Below are 21,501 nucleotides of genomic sequence, written 5' to 3'. Positions count from 1 at the left end.
CAAAAGGTAAGATTATCAGGACAACGTGAATAAGATTGAAAAATATAATTGAATCCTTGAAATATCTAAAAATATTATGTCCACGTGGCATGCTTACATCCATATCCTGGTAAAAATCCTCCTCCACCACCTCCACGAACACCTGGAATAAACCCTCCACCACCTTGACCTTTAAGGAAAAATATAATTATTTAGTCTGGAATTGTTTTTCTTTTTTTCATTTATTTAAATGATATGATGGTATTTAAACTCAGGGCCCTGCTGGCTTCAGGGAGAGACTCTGCCAACCGTCAGCGAGGATGGCTTCTCTCCCCAAGCCTGGATTTCTGTTCTTTTTTGATTAAAGGTTTCAGGCACCGCTCACTGTTTCTCTGCAGGCTTTATTAAATGGAAACTTCCACGACAAATTGTTAGATCATATTAATAATCAAGGCTGGGCGAGGGAGGTGTTTTTCTTTCTGTCTTTTTTCTAGGAAGAGGAGCAGATGCTAGATGAGGTCAAACGTGAACGGAGAGAGGAGAAGATCCGAAGGAAATGGCAGGACCGCCATGTCACTTCCCAGCGGAAAAGAGTCTTACTAATACATGTTTTTGTTGTGGAATAAAACTGTATTGTTATAGATAAATAAACATTGTTAAATTAAAAAATATAAAATTAATTATTAATTAAAGAAACTTTTCCCAAAATGAAAAAAAAGTCTCAGTTTCAAAGAGGTTAAAAAAATCCCAAATCCAAATGTATCACTTGGAACAGACTGTGGTGGAGTCTGAGGCTTCCAAACAGCCATCAGAAGCTGGAAAATACTTTTAAAGTGGCTTAAATGGTAAACTCCCTCCAACCGCAGCCTCTTGGTCACTAACATTTTTTTCTCACTTAATATCGTAAATCATGAATTTTCTGAGTTGTATTTGAGAACTTTTAAAGGTGGTTCAGTAACATCTCTGTCAGTCACTCGTTATTTTATAGCTGTTATTTGCTTTCTTATTTGCCTTTTTGTTCAGATTGAAGTTAAATTGGCAATATTTGATGGAGTTGTTGCCCAAGGGGTTAAATAGAGACAAAATATTTACTTTTGAAGACATAAGTAGCTTTTTTTAAAATACTGCTTGAGATAATGTTAAACCAAGATGTCAGTTTTGTTATCATTGGTTGGCTATACTGCACAAACCAAAGAGAATTAAAATCCAGTGAGAAGTAAGGAGGCTCAGAAACAGTCAATTCAAACTTGTTTCGTTGACCAATACTCTAGGAGGACCAGTGATTCGTGTGACACTAGAAAACTGTGCATGAAACGGCAAAATCATTGTTGCTAGAACTCGATGGGAATCCTTCGACCCGATGGGCTAAAAGCATGCAGACAATAATACAGTTAAGAGCATACCGTATTTGGCAGCTTTGCTTGCAGCATAATATGCTCCTCCTGTTCCAAGTTGCCCTCCTGTTCCAAGTTGCCCTCCTGTTCCAAGTTGTCCCCCTGTTCCAAGTTGTCCTCCTGTTCCAAGTTGTCCCCCTGTTCCAAGTTGTCCCCCTGTCCCACATGCAGTTAAATTAAAAAAAAAAAAACACATTATAAAATACCTTTAGAAGTTACAGCTTTGGCATGATGTTAAAAGTGTTCACAATAAAAATTAACACAATTATTAAGAATACCGTATTTGGCAGCTTTGCTTGCAGGATAATATCCTCCCCCTGTTCCAAGTTGCCCTCCTGTTCCTAGTTGTCCTGTTCCTAGTTGGCCTGTTCCAAGTTGCCCTCCTGTTCCAAGTTGCCCTCCTGTTCCAAGTTGCCCTCCTGTCCCACATGCAGTTAAATTGAAAAAAGACACATTTTTAATACCTTTAGAAGTTACATTTTTTTGGCATGATGTTAAAAAATTAACAATAAAAATTAACACAATTATTAATAATACCGTATTTAGCAGCTTTGCTTGCAGGATAATATCCTCCTCCAGTTCCTAGTTGCCCTGTTCCAAGTTGTCCCGTTCCAAGTTGTCCCGTTCCAAGTTGTCCCCCTGTCCCACATGCGGTTAAATTGAAAAAAAGAAAAGAAAAGAAAAAAGACAAAATATAAGTGCCTTTAGAAGTTACAAATTTGGCATGATGTCAGAAAATTCACAATAAAAATTAAAACAATTATTAATAATACCGTATTTGGCAGCTTTGCTTGCAGGATAATATCCTCCTCCTGTGCCTAGTTGCCCTCCTGTTCCAAGTTGCCCTGTTCCTAGTTGTCCTGTTCCTAGTTGCCCTCCTGTGCCTAGTTGCCCTCCTGTGCCTAATTTGAATAGAAAAAAAAATTATGCACTTTTTAAAAAAAGTACATTTACAGGTTACAGTTTGATATAATGTTTAAAAAGTTCACAAAATAAATAGTAAAATTCAATTAATAAAGCATACGACATTTAGCAGCTTTCAGCTTTGCTAAAAGGATAGTATTCTCCTATTTGTGCTTGTCCCCTTATTTCTATTTTTCCATTGATCTATTTTCTCCCACCCCCCCTCCATTTGTCCCTATTTGTCTCCATGTTTCTACTTGAGCCAGGTCCCACCCCACAAATATTTTGCCATCATTTTTTCCTTCAATTTGGTGATAAATGTTGCCTGTAGATTGAAAATCATGGTCTTAGAAGTCGGTGAGACAGAAATTTTTTTGAAGAATTTTTCTGTTATTCCACTGAAAATGTCATTAGTTAGTTAGTTTTCTTTGTAACAGTTCCACAAATAATAAAGCGTACCATATTTAGCAGCTTTTGCTGCTGGTGAATATCCACCAACCGCTGGAATTCTTCCAATCGGTGCACCTCCTGGTACTCCCCCAGGTACACCTCCTGGCACTCCCCCAGGTACACCTCCTGGCACTCCCCCAGGTACACCTCCTGGTACTCCTGACAAAAGCATATGTGTAATTTGTCCATGTAAATAAATTTTCCATGTAATGTAACATAATTTTATATTAGTTAAGTTATATTTTTCTCACTCTACTGAAAAAATGCATGAAAAAAGTATGAAAAATGATTAAAAGTATTTTTTTTCCCAGATAAGGAAAAACAAACATTCTCACCATATTTGGCAGCCTTAGCAGCTCCATACCCTGTCGTCAACATAACGATAGTGAGTCATATGATAAAAGTTGAGTAAATGAAGAACATTTATTTATTTATTTTAAAAAGCACAAAATAAAACAAGGTGTAAGGTATGGTGTGAAATATTTGTGCTAGTTAGTTAACCCTTTCATGCATAGTGGTCACTATAGTGGACAGCTATTCAAAGGCTGTTTTCTTGTATTTGTGTGTGTATATATATATATATATATATATATATATATATATATATATATATATATATATATATATATATATATACGTATATATATATATATATTTTTTTTTTTTCATCTTTTTATAAAAAAAATTAATTTTTATAGTTTTTACACAGTGTGTATTATTTATTCGTGTGTCAAATTCATAAGTCAAAATGTCTGTTGTCCACCTAAGTCGACATGTAACAAACTCTTTGAAAAGTACATGTTTTAAAAAAATTAAGTTCAAAAATCTTTTTTTCATGCCTAAAGATGAATACAAATATTTAAGAGAAAACCCTGATTGAGGTTGTCATAATTCATGCATGAAAGTGTTAAAGATGATCATATGGAGCTAACCCACGAATATTATTTTTTTCCATTCATTGGCCTGCAAATAAATCTTTACTTTTCCCATCATCTTACAGTTCATTTGACAGCTGTGTGACTTTTTTCAGCATGTGTGCTGGTGTGCAATTTTCTTTCTTGCCAAGTGCTAGATATCGTACCTCCTGACACCTGGCCTGGATACAGCCCACCAGTGCCACCAAAGCCACCACCACCAGCTCCAAAGCCTCCAGTACCACCTAAACATGGAGCAGAATGCAGAAAGTCCAGTTACATGCAGACATACTGATTTTACAGGAAGCATTTACTTCAATCAGTATGGTAAACTACTACACTGAACAACTTTACCCTGACCAGGTGAAATGACCCCAAGTCCCACTCCTGCAAAAAAAGGAAAAAAGTGAATTCTATATCTCTACTCCACATCTCGTAGGGAAACAAATTGTGAAAACTTTTACCAGTTCCAACAGGATATCCTGGCTTCGACCCAGGGCCACCTTGCACTCCTGGCAGTCCAGGTGCAACATTAAAGCCGCCATAACCTGATGCATGGATACAACGCCGATCACTAAATGGTGAATTTCCACTGAAACCAAACTTCAAAGATGTTAACTTCAAAGAATAAACTTATTTTTACCATATGTAAGTTTTCCACCTGCAGTTTTTGCTCCATAGGCACCTAAAGAGAGAGAGAGTGAAAAACAGAGGCTGGAATTATTTTATATGTGCACACATCATCATATGCAAACGCTACGTTCAGGTGAACACAATCAACACAAAAGGTTGATTCTGTTTCTCCTGATCGTAGTGTTTTCAGTGGGAGAAATGTTTCTTCACTCATCCAGTGCCTTTCTCAAACTGAAAACGCTACGTCCAGATGAACAGAAACAACTTTTTTGAGCTCCTGAACACAAAGGTTCGGTTTCAGAAAGACGAACAAAACAAAAGCAATGTGTCTGAGACCCCAAATACACTCTTCTCTCATTAGAATAACACAGTGCTAAACCTGCCACAGAAAAATCTTAGAGTACAGTTAAGTATAAGATAAGTAAGACTGTAGTCTGCAAAATGATAATAATAATCCTGCTGATGTTAAAGTTATTTAACATTAGCAGGGATTAAACCACAAAATTATATATTATGCCACATGCCTGTAGAAGAATTAATGCAAACACTGAATAATTTCATGTCACACCTTGCACTTTGGGTGATTTGAGGGGGTATCCATGGAACACTCCTGGCTGCATTGGTCCCCCATACCCACGGACACCTGTGAAGAAGAAAAACATTTAAATCTGGGTTAGATAATAGCAGACAGAGTGGATAACCCCCCCCCCCCCCCCCCAGAAATATTTACTTGTACAATAACAAACAATCATTGATAAAGTTACCTTGCTGTCCTCCTCCTACTCCTCCTGCAACTACATAAGAAAAATGAGATATTCCAGTGAGACACATGAAGATTTTTGCAGTGACGAAGCAAAGCACACTGGAACCATGCATCACAGTGCTACGGCATTACTCTCTGGACCCACACCAGCACTTTTACTTATTCATGTACATTTGTTTAGTATGTCTTACACTGGGAACTCTACAAATATTGTCTGTGAAGGATTGTCAGTAGTGTAAGCCTTTTTAGAGCTGGTATTTACCATTTTTGGGATTCACTGGCAATGAAATAAAACTGAAAATAAATCAGCTGACACCCATCAGTAAAAACTTGAACTTACTTGATTTGGGATTGAGTTGAGACCCAGTGGGCACTCCAGGCAGAACTCCACGTCCACCAAACCCTGAAGATGACAGAAGAAACCAGACATTCCTGCAGTTGTCTTTAAATGACTGACAGTCTGCATGGTGAAACTAACAAAGGAGTAAAAGTTCCCCAGATTAATATATGAAAGAGTCAAACCTTGTCCAGGCACCAGTCCACCTTGATAAAGGCCAGGTACACCCACACCTGCCACAGCCAATGAGAAGACACCCATGTTTAAATATATGTGAGGGATCAACAGCAGTGTTGACGGTGAACATTTAGATGTCCGAAAACCACAAAAAGAAAAATAAGCCAAATGGGAAGCGGAAAATGCTTACACATTGAGCCTTTGCCTGGTTGATACAAATTGAATTCACCTCTATAACTAAATGAATTATACTGTATACACTGATAGCTCACCTTCATCGAAATTTATTTCAGCAATGTAAAAATGCCTTTACATTTAATATATTATCAGGGGAATTCTCTTTTGAAAGAATGTTGATTTGCTGTTTTCTAAGGCGACATTTGACAAGACTCAGTATAATCCTTTGCTTTTATGTACAACACTGTGCAAAAGTCTTGAGCCTCCCATCAGGTCTTTATACGATATTTTGCTTCTAAGGCACTTTCTTGTTATGTTTTTAAAGCAGGGAATACTTCTTCATCTTTCATTTTCAGTTCACGTCTTGCACCTGACTGTTTTCAGAGGAATGTTTTTTGTTTTTTAAAGCACCTAATCACCTATGAACTGCCCAAGCAGAAAGAAGTCCTTAATTCAATGAATGAATCAGTGCAGTGTGTAGCAAACAATCAATTTTAAAATGTATCTTTAGGGACTTTGTTACTATCACCCGTCACAGAAACACTCAATACATTCCCATTTCTTTAGCTGAATTTGTAAAAACAAATTTCTAAAGACAACACAACTTGTATTTTTACAGCAACTAAGTGATTCTCAAAGAGCTACTAACTGAAAACTTGGCATGTGTCAGCATGGTGTGCAGTGTGTCCTTAAACAGTGAGGAAACTGGACAAGTGGAAGACAAAGACAAAGAAGACAAAAAAAGAACCAGCAGACCTAAAACTTTATCTACAGCAGATGAACAGCAACTGGAAGTCATGTCTGGTGACATCTTTTGAGATATGATGTTTACTGAGAAAAGACTGACGTATGCTAAACTACACAAGAACTGGGCTGGTCTTATATGGAGTAATAATTCAAAATAAGACATTTTTGGTTCAGGTCAGGAGAACACAGGTTTGGAACTGCTTTTCAGCCAGTGGGGTTGGGAATCTTGTTAAACCTTATGAAATTATCAAAGCAGAAGAGTCTGATTTTGATCCACTGTGCAATACCATCTGGAAAATGTCTGACTGGGAATGGCTTCATTTGGCTTCATGACAGTGATCCCCAAATTACTGCTAAGGCAGGAGAAGCATATGTGAATAGAAAAACAAATAATGAAGTATTATCAGTCATGGATTGGCTTCTCAGAGCCCAAACCTCAACATTATTTAACATTAATCATCTTGACAGAGAATGGAACAAAAGCGAGCCAACATCCAGAGGAGAGCTCTGAATGTCCTTCAGAACTATTTCTGAAGGTTACTTTTAAATTACAAGAAATTACAAGAAATTTTGACTAAGAGTTCAGGCTGTGCCAAAGTATAAAGCTGGACATACCACAACTGACTTTCAAGATCTCTGTGTTTTTACGCTATATCCTGTATTTTCATGTATGTTTGGACATGTTTTAATAAATTACTGCGCATGTTTCACATTTTATTAGCAAAATATAAAGAAACGAGTGGTAACGCAAGACTTTTGCACACTACTGTCTATATAAGCTTTTCTGGGTTTTTTTTGCAGATTTATATGTTTTGTTGGTAAATATTTTTGATGTGGCTGCACTGCCTGGTGGGCTGCATCCTGTCTGTCTTCACTCTGAGTTTATTGTTGAGTCTACAAAACCTGGCACTTTGGCAGCTTTTTTTCCTGCGCCACCACCTCCAGGAAGGCCGGTCTGAGGAATAACAGGTGCTGAAAAAAAATAAAGAAAAGAAGCCATAATATTATTTTGCTTAAAGAAAGGAGTGTGAAAAAGACACAGTGTCCAGAACACACACATCCTGGCCAAACTGGGATTTCTGCCCCTTCACACAGATGACTCCTTTCTTTCTTACTATTATATATTAGAAAATGTATTATATACAATCTATTCTAGTGAGTACCTAACAAAAGTAAGACTGGCTTTCAATTTTACTCGAGAAATCAGAGCTAAAATAAAATGAAAAAAAATTAGAAAAGGTGGAAAATGATATTAGGTGTGTGCCTTGCCTCCACCAGGCAGTCCAGGTCCAGTTCCAGTGACTCCAGGACCTCCTCCTCCTCCAACCCCTGTTCATATGCAGACATAAACATACATTTGAAGTCACGTTCAGTTCAGTGTTAGTCTTTGACACCAATAAGATGCTTTGTACCACTGTACAGTTGTACATCCCAACACCACTAGAGGGCCCTGTGCCACTAAAGATGAGCAATGAGTCGCTTTGTGGCTTGTGGCAGGTCCGCTTGCTGATCAGCGGTAATGAGAGCAGCTAATCTGGGCCTTGCAGTTTATCATCACCCCCGTGACCAAAAGCAACATGGCTTTTGACTTTTGCTTTAATCAGAAACGGCAGCCAGCATGCATGGCATTTTCCTCACTTCATCAAATGCCTCATTTCGCTGGCTAACCCCTCCTGCAGGAAATGAGCTGTCAGCTTCACTTTCAAGGGAGCTTGGCAGCTGGATAAAACACAATGGTTTATTTGGTTAATTTTTTTTTTTATCTTAAAGTCCACACACTTTATTGGACAGACATTGCGCACTGCCTGTAAGTATGCGTTCTGGGGGAACTGGTGAGGCAAACTCTGGCAAGGGAATGTTTTGTTTTATCTGTGCTCTTTCAGAGGAAGGACCTGTTATTTTCAGTGTCATGAAAACAATACAGACTGATTCTTGCCATTGCCAATCAATACTTAACGGTAGGCTCTGTGCCATAGTCAAGTCTTGGCCATGATTGAGCCCTCTTGACTTCATTTTTAATCAGCCGTACTAATTTAAGGCAAATCATGTGTCTGAATACAGCACAGACTTTCAGGTCAGGCCAGGCTCTGCCGAGGTTCACACTGTCTAAGGTTTGCAAGTACATGCTAAAAATGTACGCATGTTTGCCAAACTGTGTTTCCATGCCGAGTTACCATTAATGTGAAACATTCACTTTGGCTTTCTCCTTTGAGCATGCAGATCTTTCAGAGTTCAAAACGCTTCAGTCAGTGTCAGTCTGGTCTGTACAGTAGTCTGTCAACGGGCCAAAACATGAGTTTGCCTCCTGCACCTGTGAGCAGGACAACCAGAATTTCAGATGCACTTCAGATCCATGCAGGAGCCTCATCTGTGAATGCGTGTTGTTTTTTTGTTTAGTGGACAGAACCTAACAGATTACAGTGACATCGGTAATGTCAGTTTACACTTATCCAAACCAAAACAGATTTAACATAAGAGGGAGGCAATGTTTCTGTTTAACAACAAGCTTTCACATGGCAGACAAGCTCATTCCACCTCTGCAGGAATGTCTCACTGTAATCCTGGAAGTTACTTCAGACCTTAAAGTCCTGAGGCATTTTTAGACCTCAGATATCAGGACTGAATTTCAAAAGAAGCATAATATCGCTTCAGTAATCAAAACAAGTAATTGAAACATAAACGGTGTCTCGTTCCAACAGCCAATATCCCATAATCATATCTGATGAACCTCCAGTTTCCACTGCACTTAATGAGAAATCAAGGAAAAATTGTTCGCTGATGCCGTCACTCTTTTATTAGCCGCCGATGTTACATTTCTACCAAGACATTTTCTGCCCTGCATTTTACCGCTTTTAGCAGCCTTTGATCCAGCTCCCGGATAGTAGCCCCCATAGCCACCTAAGCGACACAAGAGGTTAAAGGTTAGTGAGTTTTTGCCCCTGTGTTTAACATACACATAGCTGTTCTAGTTTCAGCTCACCTCCTCCATAGCCTCCAGGCCCCAGGCCGCCACCTCCTAGATTTCCATATCCTGGATGATAAAAAAGTGACAGTTCACAAACGGACTGAAGTGTGTAGATGATAACAAATTAAAGAAAAGCACACAGTTTTCTTTCAATGTGGCTATAATGAGTTAGATGTGGTTTACCCAGCAGTAGTTACTCCTAAAGAAAAATAAGCCATCACTCAAACATTTTCCAAGACCTGTGAGTACAGCGCACCATACAGTAAAAAAAATAAATGTCATGGCATAAGATATAATGTCATGTGTGCCCAATTAAATCTGATTGAAAACACTTGTGTGTATGTTTTTAGAGTCAAGGACTTTACTTTGGGTACATGGGATAAAGCTGACCCCAACTGGCTAAAACGCATGAGAGAAATACCATAAAAAAAATTGGTTCCCTATCTGGTTATGTTTAATTCTAAACACTGGATGGAGCAGTCTGCACTTTTTGAGCCCCTAAATACCCAAACTAATCTTTTTGGCTTCACTTGACACATGAATAAAGCCACATCCCTGCGAGCAGACAGGAACAAACAATGTGAGAAGAACGTGGGGAAAGAGCAAAAGAAAAAATGCTCGCCACCTGCCTATTGATCATAAGAGACTAGATTAGTATTAAAAAAGCTCCAGAAAACAGATTCTGCTTTGCCTTAGCTCTGACTCTTAAGAAAGCATATTTAGAAAATTCAACACTGGAAAGTACAGTCAGACAAAGGTTTAGATTGCTTGAATTTAGTGGCTTTAAATCATTGGGAAAAAAGGTAATTTAATAGATTATAAAATCCCTGCTTAACTTTATATGTTAGATTTCTTAAGATACAAAACATGCTATAATTTAAACAGAAAGAAGAAGAAGAAAAAAACCCCCTCAAGATGGTGTAATTTTATTCACATCTAGATGCATTATGTTGAACTTAAGTATCTCCAGACAACTGCCAAAGTGATAAATGCCTATTACTTGGCGTTAACATATGGGAATGGATGTTTTAAAACATGTTAGGAACATTAATGTCAGAGCTGTATTTCACAGAGTTGAATTAAAAGAAGCTGTGAGTTAACCAAATTCTTTTATCAGAGACAAACAGGTCGGAGTAATGACTGTTTTCGAAACCAGAAGAAATTTGGATGCTGCCAATGGGCTAGTCGACCAAGGAATTTATTTTCATCAACGCTTGTATGCCAAAAAATAATCTCGGGGTGAGAACGAGTAAGCATGGGAAATGAGCTGAGTGAGGGGGGAGAGAAGGCGAGATTCGGAGTGGAGGGCGGGAGGTCTGGTGTCGGTCCAGCAAGCCGCGGGGTGCAGGTAATGATACTGACAAAGGGTGGGAAATGTGCAGCGAGAGACAGAGGGGAAGATGGAGAGTAAAGTTTCATGACTGAGTCAAAACAAATGTGGGCATCGGCCTTGCAAAGGGTTTGGCAACTAGACTTAGCATGCAATATGAGTCCAAAGGCTAAGCTGAGCGTCCTTGTGATAATTCATCTCCTTCAACGCTTTCAGCTTGATTCCCCTCGATTGCTCAACCATCCCCAGCCACACCTCGAAGTAATCAATTCTTATATAAATCTCTCTGATCCTGGGCTTTCCTTTTCCCATTGTGTCTTCGGCTGACACGAGGAATTATTTGTCTCGAGCTTATCAGTAAGCAATGCACACCAGAAATGTTAAAGAACTGGCATAAAAATGGAAGCGTTAAAGGTCTGGTTTGATGTGTTCCTTTACACTAAGAGCACTGGACTGTCTCACTGGCCAATCTGAGGCATGTTTGTAGGTGTGAGATTACAGCAAGAGGAGGCTTTCGCATGTTAGTGGGGACCAAAGACTTGAAAAGAGTGAAGACAGGTAGGACCCTGGAGGTTTTTAGCTTATTCATCCATCATCTGGCCCACCTGTGCTCGCACATGCACAGCCCAACCTGGCAGCGGTTTTAAAGGTTGTCCAGCATCTGCCAGGTTGAGCTCAACTGTCTGATTGAGATCATGAGACACAATCCAGACACACAGAATACTTCTGTGTGTGTGTGTGTGTGTGTGTGTGTGTGTGTGTGTGTGTGTGTGTGTGTGTGTGTGTGTGTGTGTGTGTGTGTGTGAGCGAGAGGGTATGAGTGCAGGCCTTGGGCAGAGGCAAAGTTTAGAGAAGAAAGAAAAGAAGAAACGCTTCGTTTTCTGTAATTCTGACATCACTGGAGCGTAGGAAAATACAATGCTTTACAGTTTTAAAAAAGCTACCCTGGAGGTTGTGTATGTTTGAGCTCAAAGAGAGAGGACACGCTAACAAAATCTGGACTTTTGGCAGTTTGGCATTCATCCACTGATTGTGTCTTTGGGAGATGGAGGGTTGAGTTTTGTACAAAAGCCCTCTGTTTAGCTATATTTACACCATCTTGTGAGTCCAAACAAGCAGGCTTTTGTTGGACTACTACTATTACAGCACGTCAGCTCACACAAATAGACCCGACTTAGCTCACGCATTAGCGGGAGTCCGCACCATTGCTGTTTGCTGTCATGGTCTGCACACTTGGAAAGCCTGCACCGTTACCCTGATATCAAATCATCATTTTTCTTTGGTGCCGCTCCAAATATTTGGCTGATTAAGATAAGATAAGATAAGATAAGATAACCTTTATTAGTCCCACACGTGGGAAATTTGTTTTGTCACAGCAGGAGTGGACAGTGCAAAAGTTATGAGGCAAAAATTAGAATACAATAAGAATAAATACAGTACACAACTGTACAGAATAGAATAAAATAAAATACTATATACAGTAGAATAAAATAAAATAAATATACAATAAGATAAAAATAGAATACAAATACAAATACTATATACAACTGAGTAAAAATACAACGATGACAGAAAGGATTATTGCACTTAGTATTATTGCATATGTATGGATGTGTGTGCTTGATCAGTTAAAGTCTTTATTATGGAGTCTGACAGCAGTGGGGAGGAAAGACCTGCGAAATCTCTCCGTCCCACACCGTGGGTGCCGCAGTCTCCCACTGAAGGAGCTGCTCAGTGCTGTCACAGTCTGCTGCATGGGGTGGGAGATGTTGTCCATCAGGGATGACAGCTTAGCCGCCGTTCTCCTGTCACTCACCACCTCCACTGGGTCCAGAGGGCATCCTAGAACAGAGCTGGCCCTTCGGATCACCCTGTTCAGTCTCTTCCTGTCCCCAGCAGAGATGCTGCCGCCCCAGCAGACCACGCCATAAAAGATAGCAGAAGCCACAACAGAGTCATAGAAGGTCTTCAGGAGTGGGCCCTCCACTCCAAACGACCTGACCTACTGTCAAGCTGAAGGACTTCTGTACATTAATACAGCTCTGAATTTTCTCAGTGACTCTCGAGTCGTAATAAAAAGCTCGAGAGACTACTTGAAACCCCAATTGCATTTGGACCTTAGACAAAAGAACCCAAAGACGGCCTGTGCTCTAAACGGCACAGAAACCCAATACAACACAGGAGGGAGGACTGGGGGCCAAGTAAACTGGAAGGTAAGTGATGCGGCGCAGCAGTGCATCAAAGTTTCCTCCATTTAGATACCTTGAAAAAAAGAAATGTGACAGAAACACTGTTTGCCAGCCAGTTTCCATTGAGAAAAGACCCCTGGCTCTGAGCTGTGAAGTGGCAAGTGCACAAACAGGTTGTTGAGGTGAAATCTGCTGTGCTGCGGTTATGAATAATTGAGCATTGCCTAGCAATGGTGGGTGATTAATTTGCCGTCGCTTGTTTAAAAATGATTTCACTGTGGGTACATGAGTTTAAAGCTTCTCCGGCAAAGAAGAGGGAATCTTGTTTTTCAATGGAATGAAAACGTGACGAAGGACAGGCAGCCATGCCTCCTGCAGATAGCTATTTAAACCGAAGACTTACACTGGATTAAAACTGGCCAGACAGTGTGGCTAGTACTTTCAGTCACCAGTCATGTTCTCAAACACAAGTCCAGAACAAGTGATGGATGTGAGCCAGTGTGAACAGAAATATCTGGTTTCAATCTCTGCACTGAAACGTCTTGCTCATTCTCCGTTGGGGTTAGGTAAGGTAATTCTCTGTTTCGGGACCAGAGGAATACAAGAGACATTAATCAAAACAATATTTTCGGCGCACAGTCTTTTTCTGTTACCGTTCCTCTGTCGGTTTAACCATCCTTGTCTCTTTCCTCTCACTCTTTCCTCTCCAGTTGGTGTCTAAGGGCTTGTGCAGACCAGACATGAGGTGTTAATAGCAGCAAATGGAGAAAGCCAAACATGAGAAGCGAGAGAAATATTTGCTCGCTCCTTTCCATCCCCTCCATTTTCCTCCCCCTTTCTCCCCTCTCATTCTCTCTCGCTCTCTGCTTTGTGAACCAGCTGGGTCTGGTGAAGGGTTTAATTTAAGAGAGCAAAGAATTCCATGGCAGAGATCCACTGTAACTGACGGCAGACGCGAGGAGAGCAGACTTCGGAGCTGGAGCACTGGAATGTCCAGGAAATTTTTGGGACTTGTTTCTCATTGTATTCTTGGTTTCAGGTCATATTTAATCAGGGAAGCTTCATAAGAACAAGTGGTTAATTCACAAGGGGAGGTTATTGTACTGTAACTCATACACATCTTTAATACTGTTATCTGACTTGGAAGCCAGTGCTGGTATGCAAAAAATGGCTAATCAAACAAACATGTGAAGAGTAGAGTAGCTGCAAGAAGCACAAAGACGTGCTACAGCATAATACAAATGCTGTAATTTTCTGTAATGTGATGGAAAATCTTTATGAAGATAAACTTCCTCTTCAAGAGCCCAGGGGACTCAGTGCTTTACTGTGACTGACAGGCAGATTCTGCTGTTCAGCTGTGATCCCATATAAATTTTCACTTTGAAAGTTAAGCCCATCATTTTGTCCTTCACTGTCATGACAGCAGATTTTTATCAGTATCAAATTATCACACAGTTTTGCTTCCAAGTTGGTGGATAAGTTGCATTCTTACAAGGTGACGCAGGACAAGCTGAATGGAAGCAAGAGTCACGTGACGTGCGATGGTGATTCCAGATCGCGTGAGACATGTGGACACACTGAAGCTCCCCCTTTGCTTCCTCTTCTTCCCCCCTCCCTCAATTTTGACCTCCCCTGCTCTTGGTCACCTCAAGATTTGGTTGTGCTGTCAGTCACGGACATGCGGTGCTGTGAGAGGCAGGACGAGTCACATGTTGGACTAATTAAGTATTCACACAGTCACACCGCTACACACAAAGTCTTTCCCTCGCTGGCTGATGTGAGCTTGCCGACTTTGGCGGGAAGCCTTATATTGCTTTTGCTTTTCCTTTTCCATGGAGTCATTGACACGATCAATGAGAGGTCCCAAAGCCTGATCCTGCCTCTCTGCCAAATGACCCCAAGTGCAAAACTGTCAAAAAATCCTACAGACAAACAGGGAAAAGGTCTTGTTATTGTCTTGTTCTCTGACATCTGTGCTTGCTGTTACCGTGTGCAAGCACACTCTCACACCATCCAGGTTGAGATCAGTGTTACGTGTCAGTAAGTTGGTACGAGTGGCAATTATTCACTTTTATAAGGGAGCTTTGCATCATACTAAAAAATTAAAAGGGGATATTTGGCGGTGGGCACCTACAGTGCAAGAAAAACTTTGGGTATCTTTGGAGAGCCTCACAAACCCACACACTTGGGCGCTGAGCAACTCTTGCGAACGGCTTCAAATTAAGGGCAACTGTAAAAGTCACCATTACACTTTCTTTGGATTTAAAGCAGCATCGCTGTGCCAAACCAGGCTGCCATGCCCACTGACGTCTGCGGCAGTCTGAACCCACCAGCACGAGTCTTTTCAAGCCTCTCACCTCTGCAAACACGCATTATTTCAAGCACATCTGTCCAAAAGACCATTATTCCCATGTCTTAATTTACACCATGTTAATTTTCGACTCCACGCATTACACAATATCCACTGAGCCTCTGATGTAATTGTTTATACTAGAGTCATATAGAGCAGAACACGCTATGCTATAGGCTTTCAAGTTGACCTGACATGTCTCCTGCTTCCTTGTTTGTGTGTGAGTGGAGAGGCTCTGCTCTTCTCCTTTTTATCCACTTCTAAAGGAATGTCACAGTTGCTCTGCCAACACTAAGCCCCTGAATGTGTCTGAAGAGTATCTCTAACTCAGAGCTCATACCATTGCTCATTTTGTAGCTTGGCACACACACACACACTCCCAGAATGTACTGTAAAGACATGCAGACAAGGCAGAAACAAACCACAGGCATTAGATCGAGCAGCAAAGCACGGAGTACATGTGCTCGGAGAGGATGAAGTTTTAGGGGGAAAAAAAAAAAGCTCATTTGTGATCAGTGGGTTCCATGTGCAGGGAGGTTCAATTGTGCAAATTATGCATGGTGTAAGAAAATCAGTCAACAAATGCAGCCTGTGGCCATGGTATGTAAAGTTGGCCAAGTGCGTTTCCTCTCCCAGATGGTCCACATATGCATCTAACTGCCATTCCACTGAATGCTTTTCTGACAACAGAGGGCCGAGAGGGGAGGCTAGTGCTCAACAGGTCAGCTCGGCTCATAACATGCAAATTAAAACATTGACGATGGATTCCTCGAGTCAGCCTTAAAAGCATTTTCCAAGTTCCTCTGTCGTTATGAAAAAGGCTGCTATCACCGCTCAGCCACGAGAGGCATTTCATTATGACAAACTGTATGGGATACTCTACAAAGGAAAGCAAGCAAAGGAAGATAAACTGTCACTGACGGTGGGAAAGCTGTTTACTAAATAGCACGTTACAAATATGCAGAGGCATTGCTGCATGAACTAATGCGTTAGGATACCTACGAAGCCTCAAGGGCCAAAGCTGAAGTCATTCAGAACCCATTTATCATCCCAGGTTACTCAAGCCCGGCACTGGGCCTGATTGAGAAATCCAAGAGTGACATTTCACAGGGGTGAGATAATTTCTGCGACTCCCATTATTTGAAATTAGGAGCACTTTAATGAATGAGCAAACCTGCACTGGGAGGACAAGACATCAGCACCAGAACACTTTTGCAGTGACTTTTTTTAAAATGACACATGTGGAGTCACAACATTTTTAAGGCCCTGCATCAGACCTGAGCATAGACGTGAGCTGTGTATGTATCAATCACCCGCCACTCTTTTGATGATGCCGTGTGATGCATGATCCTTTATACCCACCAAGACTGGAATGCATACAGTAAACTTTCCAAACAAATAATCTCCTCTTAATGGCCCTTTAAATTCTTCAAACCCAACTCACAGCAACAGCGCTGTAAATGCTTACTCTTAAACAAATCTACTAAACAGGCCCTCGGCTCTCACAGACTTCACCCTGTCTTCATAAGCTCTTACTAAAACAACAGAAAGAAATTTCTCTATCACTACATAAATAACGCTTTGGCTGTGCAGCCAGATGGACAAGTACAGTTGCATGTTGCCGACCTGCTGGCAAAGGGAGCGTCAGAAGAGGTTGTGAGAAGTATCGTCATGGGACAGTTGCTCAACCAACAAAGCGGAGACGGACAAGATGCATCGGTAGTAACGTTCCCAGGAAAATAACCGTTCAAACAAAATACAAAACTGGCCAGTGAGGGCCTGAGGAGATATTACTAAAGCAGAGAGAAAGTACTTTATAATTGCATGTGGGGAAATACCACAGTTAGAAACAGTGATGTGTGGAACGCCTGACTGATTAGGCACCAATGAAAACTAATAAAGAGCTTCTTATCAAGCTTTAATCCAATATAAATGTAATTCTTGAGATGAATTCGGGAGGACATCAACAATTGGTGACGTAATCCAAGAAAAATTGTCTGGGAGACAACAGGCATTTGCAATGCGAACAAATAAGCCGTGTTGGCTGTGTGCATATTGGGTGGGCTGAGTCCAGTGTGGGGGTGATATCAGAAAGTTTCCGTTGCAGACAGTTTATTTTCCAAGATCTTGAACGCTTGACGCAGAGAGCCGGTGGAGGGCAGATTAAATGGACTAAGAGGAAAGATAGTTGAGTAAGAATAGAGAAAAGTCCATAATTCACATTTTTCCTGCATAAACAAGTGTGTCTATTATGTGCTGAAAGGGATGCCGAATGCCTCCAAACCGATGTCAGAATACATATTCGCTATTTGTGTGTGTTTGTGTCGGCGCGCACACATGCGGTCGCTCTCGTAATTGCGCACATATGAAGATGATAAACATATTTACATACAATCATAGTCATGCATATTCGCATGCAGATGCTTCCAGTCTCTGACAGCTCAGAGGACAGGTCTGAGCTGCGGTAATGAAAGCCACATGTGCTCCAGGAGACTAAACCTCCTCAGAGCTCATCTTCTTTTGGCTAAACACTTTAATCCTCACCTCAATCTATCAGTCTCCTTTCTCTCACAGAGCTCTCTCGGTATGTGTGCAATGCGAATGAATGCGCATATAATTCTCTGCGCGGCAGTGAGAGGTGGTGTACGCGTATGACATATATACGGCATGTCCGCATGAGTTATCGGTCCTTTCCGTTCTCCTTGCTTTAGCCTGTCTCTCGTCTGTCCTCCCCGTGTCCACTGCACGCTTCAATTTCTCTGCCTTTCCTGCTTTTGAAGAAGACAAGTTCACTTGGTGCGTCTTCAAACAATGGCCGCGATATGAACCAGAAGATGAGCAGGAAAAGAAAAGCAGGTGTACTTCTGCTTTTTAAATCCTAGAAAGATTAACTGAAAAAAGAAATTCTGAGTTTTTAGGTGAAAAAAAAAAGAAGTGCGTGTGTTGAAATAACTGTTTTCTTACGAATTACAGGGGCTTTTTTTCCCCCAGTGATGGTATTAAAGTGAATATCTTCATTTATTTCAGATTTTCACAAACAGTCTAAAGTGCTGCGAACACTCAAGCCCACCACCTGCATGTATTTTCTGCAATCAGCAGCCACAACTCTCTGCTGGCCTGCTGCCACGCAGGTCCATATGACTGCCAAAACAACTCAGAGACATGTTTCTGTGTGGACCAAAATGTTACATGTATCTCAAATTTTCCGAGGAGGATTTTTGACTACATTTTCCAATACTTTTCATCATCATGTTTCAGTGGAAGAGCCACAGAAAAGGCGAGACTCTTTACACTCAGCTGCCAGTTTTTTCCAGTACGCTTATCTATTCATAAACGGCTCTGCAACAAATCCCGCTGCGCCTTCGCAAAGACTTTTTGGAGACTTCATGTTGTAATGCTGAGTTGTACTACACTGCAGTTGCATCACAAGGTTAAGCCGAGCAGTGGGCTTACATTACCAGGCTCACAATATCAATTTCCGTCTTTCTTTGTGGTTGGATGGCAGTTGGCAGAGCTTACTCAGAAACTCAGTGTACTCAGCTGTCCTGAATAGCACAGAGACTGTTCAGCGACAGCTTTCCTAAAAGCTAGTGTTGGACTTTCTTACAGAGAAGTGACACCTGATGCCTACTTGTCTTCTCCTGAGATGTTAATTTCTTCAGATTTGCGACTTGCTGCCAGCCAGCCATTAGTTTTTTCCTTTAGTCGTTGCTATTTGCTCACACATACCTATTTTATAACATTATGAGCCTAGAAACTAATAAAAGCCCGACTGCCACTGATGCTTTCGACAGACAAGCTATACACGAGCAGTATTTCATCCATCTGCTGTATGAGATCTATAGTCTGTTAAATTGCTTACAGATCCCAATGGCTCATATACGTTTTCATTGCTCAAAGGCCGAGGCTCGCTTTTGTCAGCTTCTGACAGCGTTAGAAAATGAAGACAGACAACATGTTGTCTATGATCTTCAGTGTTTATTAATCTTGGAGAGTCCACTGGTAGGCTGAGTGTAAACACATTGCAGCTCTCCCACACAGACACATCTTTTCTCAAGCTAAAACAGACCATTGTAATCGTACAAAGAAATTACACCAACAGCAAAAACAGTAACCTCTATGTTTCTCGTTAACTGCGTTCACGTTGCCTGAAAGTGACAAGAGGCTGGTCGGCGAGAGCCAAGTTTCAGCAATAACGCTATGAGTATTGATTCCACCTTCGCTTGAGGCAGCACAAGAAAAGGGCTCCAACAGCTGTTCATAAGGAGAAAGTTCCTCCTTCCACCTTTCATTGTATTGTCAGAGCTGGATGCTGACAGACTTCACAATTAGTGTAACATTTACAAGGTCTTGCATGAGTTACGCTGCAATTCACTGCAGTCACGCTACTCACATAGCCAGCTGCTGTTCTCCATTACTGCAAAGGCAAGGTGCATATCTGAGGAATGCAATGTCACTGCTTGACTTCATCAGAAGAATGAATGGCAGCTCTTGTTATGTGAGCATGCATCTGAGATTAGCTGACCAGTGTTTGCATTTGTGTGTCCTTAGAAAGACAATCCTGCTCTTAATATTGAAGATTAATGAAAAACTAAAAACATGTCAGTGAATTTTCACGTGATAGTTGCATGTTCTCTCTGCAGCACAAGCCTGCAGACACTGACCAATGGGATGGATTCTACCTGCCGCTGTGTGAGTCTTACTTACAGGTGAACTGTAGATATACATTTGTGTATTAATGGAGGCTTCATGCTTGTAAGGCTTCAGGCAATATTCCTCTGATGGAAAGGAAAGCAGCTCTGATGGAAACCAACATTCAAAGCTTTGTGAACAGCCATGAAGCGGAACATATTACTGCTCCCCTGAGACTTTAAGTCTTCTTTTCCATTTAAAAAAAGCGTCTTAGCTAAACCCCAGTAATGCACTGTGAGTATTTTCCATACAACAAAGATTAGTATGGATTCAGAGCGGAGCACTGATCTAAAACAAACACGAAAGGAGCTTTTTAAAACATTTCTCACTTCCCTTTTTCTCACCAATTTAATTCCTGCCGTGTACACGGTGAGGAAGAGAGGGGTCTTAAATGCACACAAAAGCGCAATATTTCTCCAGTAATGCTCTGCTGCGCCCGGCCAAAGTCAACTTCCACCAAATGCTGGATATTAGGTCATTTTCACAAAAGTGCTTTCCAGCTTCTCTGGTTGGAGGGTGAGGGTGTGGCACTCCAGAGGGACCCCGCTCCATGTGTTATCAGGACTATAGAACCATTGCTTGGTCCCTTATCTTTCTAAACACAGAGAGGTAGGCTGCGATTGTATCAGCGGTGCTTGGGGGAAATTAAATGATGGCTAAATTTACTAGAGCACCAATGCGGTGCAGACTAAAATACAGCAAAGGAAAATATTTATTGTACAGTATCGGAGAGAAGGGCTGTGGTAAATTTCAACACGGAGGTTTCCAGATATTGTGAGGGTCCAGCTTTACAATAACATTAATCAGTGCTCTGGCACCACTGCTTGGCAGGCGTTGATAGCTGTTTGCACTCTGCCAATCATCACTCCTTAATCCTTTTCATGCAGCAGAGGTAGAGAAATCTGTATGTATGATCCCACCCAGTCAGGATTCCCCAGAGAGATGCCAACCCCACCACCACAAAAAACCCCAGGGCTGATAAGGACAACCTGCTGACACCCGATCAATAGACTGTCTCTTTAAGGACTGGGTGGGTAAAGGTAATGCAGACCATAGAGTGACTAGAGTTCCTTCCTTTCAAGACCGTCCAACATGGTGTAAAATCTCCTTGTTATTGCAATACTGCATCATGTGGAAACAGAGCAAAAATAGTGGGTTCAAAATATTTTGTGAAAGTGTAGATTAGTGTTAGCTCCATGTAAAAATCAGAGTCTGTTTTGATATCAGGAAAACGATAGAATAAAAACCACAATAACACTAAAAAAATGTTCCAGCTTACCTGGTTTAGGGGCTTTTCCACCTTGTCCTGTTGAAGTCAAAGCAAACATAATATGCGAGGACTGTGTGATTATCTGATTGTGACATAATTTGTTAAACTGTTTTAACACAAACGGACAGCTATGACTTAAGATGCCGAAATGCTTTGCCTGATTATGTGTAATGACAGCGGCTCCTAAAGGCAGGTGCATTGCTGGTCGACAGCTAAATCAATTAAGCGCAG

At 41.1% G+C, this 21,501-nt stretch overlaps 1 protein-coding gene across 1 annotated transcript in view; it reads right to left on the bottom strand.

The window, feature by feature from the left end:
- elna (elastin a) overlaps positions 1 to 21,501 on the bottom strand; it is a 57,462-nt gene that overhangs the window by 18,746 nt on the left and 17,215 nt on the right. Inside the window, exons 6-25 of the mRNA XM_080889994.1 lie at positions 21,280 to 21,306; positions 9,455 to 9,505; positions 9,322 to 9,372; positions 7,750 to 7,803; positions 7,378 to 7,446; positions 5,559 to 5,606; positions 5,377 to 5,439; positions 5,038 to 5,067; positions 4,842 to 4,916; positions 4,284 to 4,325; positions 4,105 to 4,188; positions 3,995 to 4,027; positions 3,808 to 3,885; positions 3,062 to 3,091; positions 2,736 to 2,885; positions 2,117 to 2,275; positions 1,911 to 2,012; positions 1,652 to 1,792; positions 1,383 to 1,529; positions 98 to 169 (exon numbers count right to left, since the gene is read on the bottom strand). Of these exons, the coding sequence (XP_080746120.1) occupies positions 98 to 169; positions 1,383 to 1,529; positions 1,652 to 1,792; positions 1,911 to 2,012; positions 2,117 to 2,275; positions 2,736 to 2,885; positions 3,062 to 3,091; positions 3,808 to 3,885; positions 3,995 to 4,027; positions 4,105 to 4,188; positions 4,284 to 4,325; positions 4,842 to 4,916; positions 5,038 to 5,067; positions 5,377 to 5,439; positions 5,559 to 5,606; positions 7,378 to 7,446; positions 7,750 to 7,803; positions 9,322 to 9,372; positions 9,455 to 9,505; positions 21,280 to 21,306 (1,506 nt within the window). The remainder of the gene's footprint in view (positions 1 to 97; positions 170 to 1,382; positions 1,530 to 1,651; positions 1,793 to 1,910; positions 2,013 to 2,116; positions 2,276 to 2,735; positions 2,886 to 3,061; positions 3,092 to 3,807; positions 3,886 to 3,994; positions 4,028 to 4,104; positions 4,189 to 4,283; positions 4,326 to 4,841; positions 4,917 to 5,037; positions 5,068 to 5,376; positions 5,440 to 5,558; positions 5,607 to 7,377; positions 7,447 to 7,749; positions 7,804 to 9,321; positions 9,373 to 9,454; positions 9,506 to 21,279; positions 21,307 to 21,501) is intronic.

The sequence above is a fragment of the Rhamphochromis sp. 'chilingali' genome (assembly GCF_963969265.1).
Source record: "Rhamphochromis sp. 'chilingali' genome assembly, chromosome: 8".
NCBI lineage: Eukaryota > Metazoa > Chordata > Actinopteri > Cichliformes > Cichlidae > Rhamphochromis > Rhamphochromis sp. 'chilingali'.
This window is presented reverse-complemented; position numbering and strand designations above follow the sequence as displayed.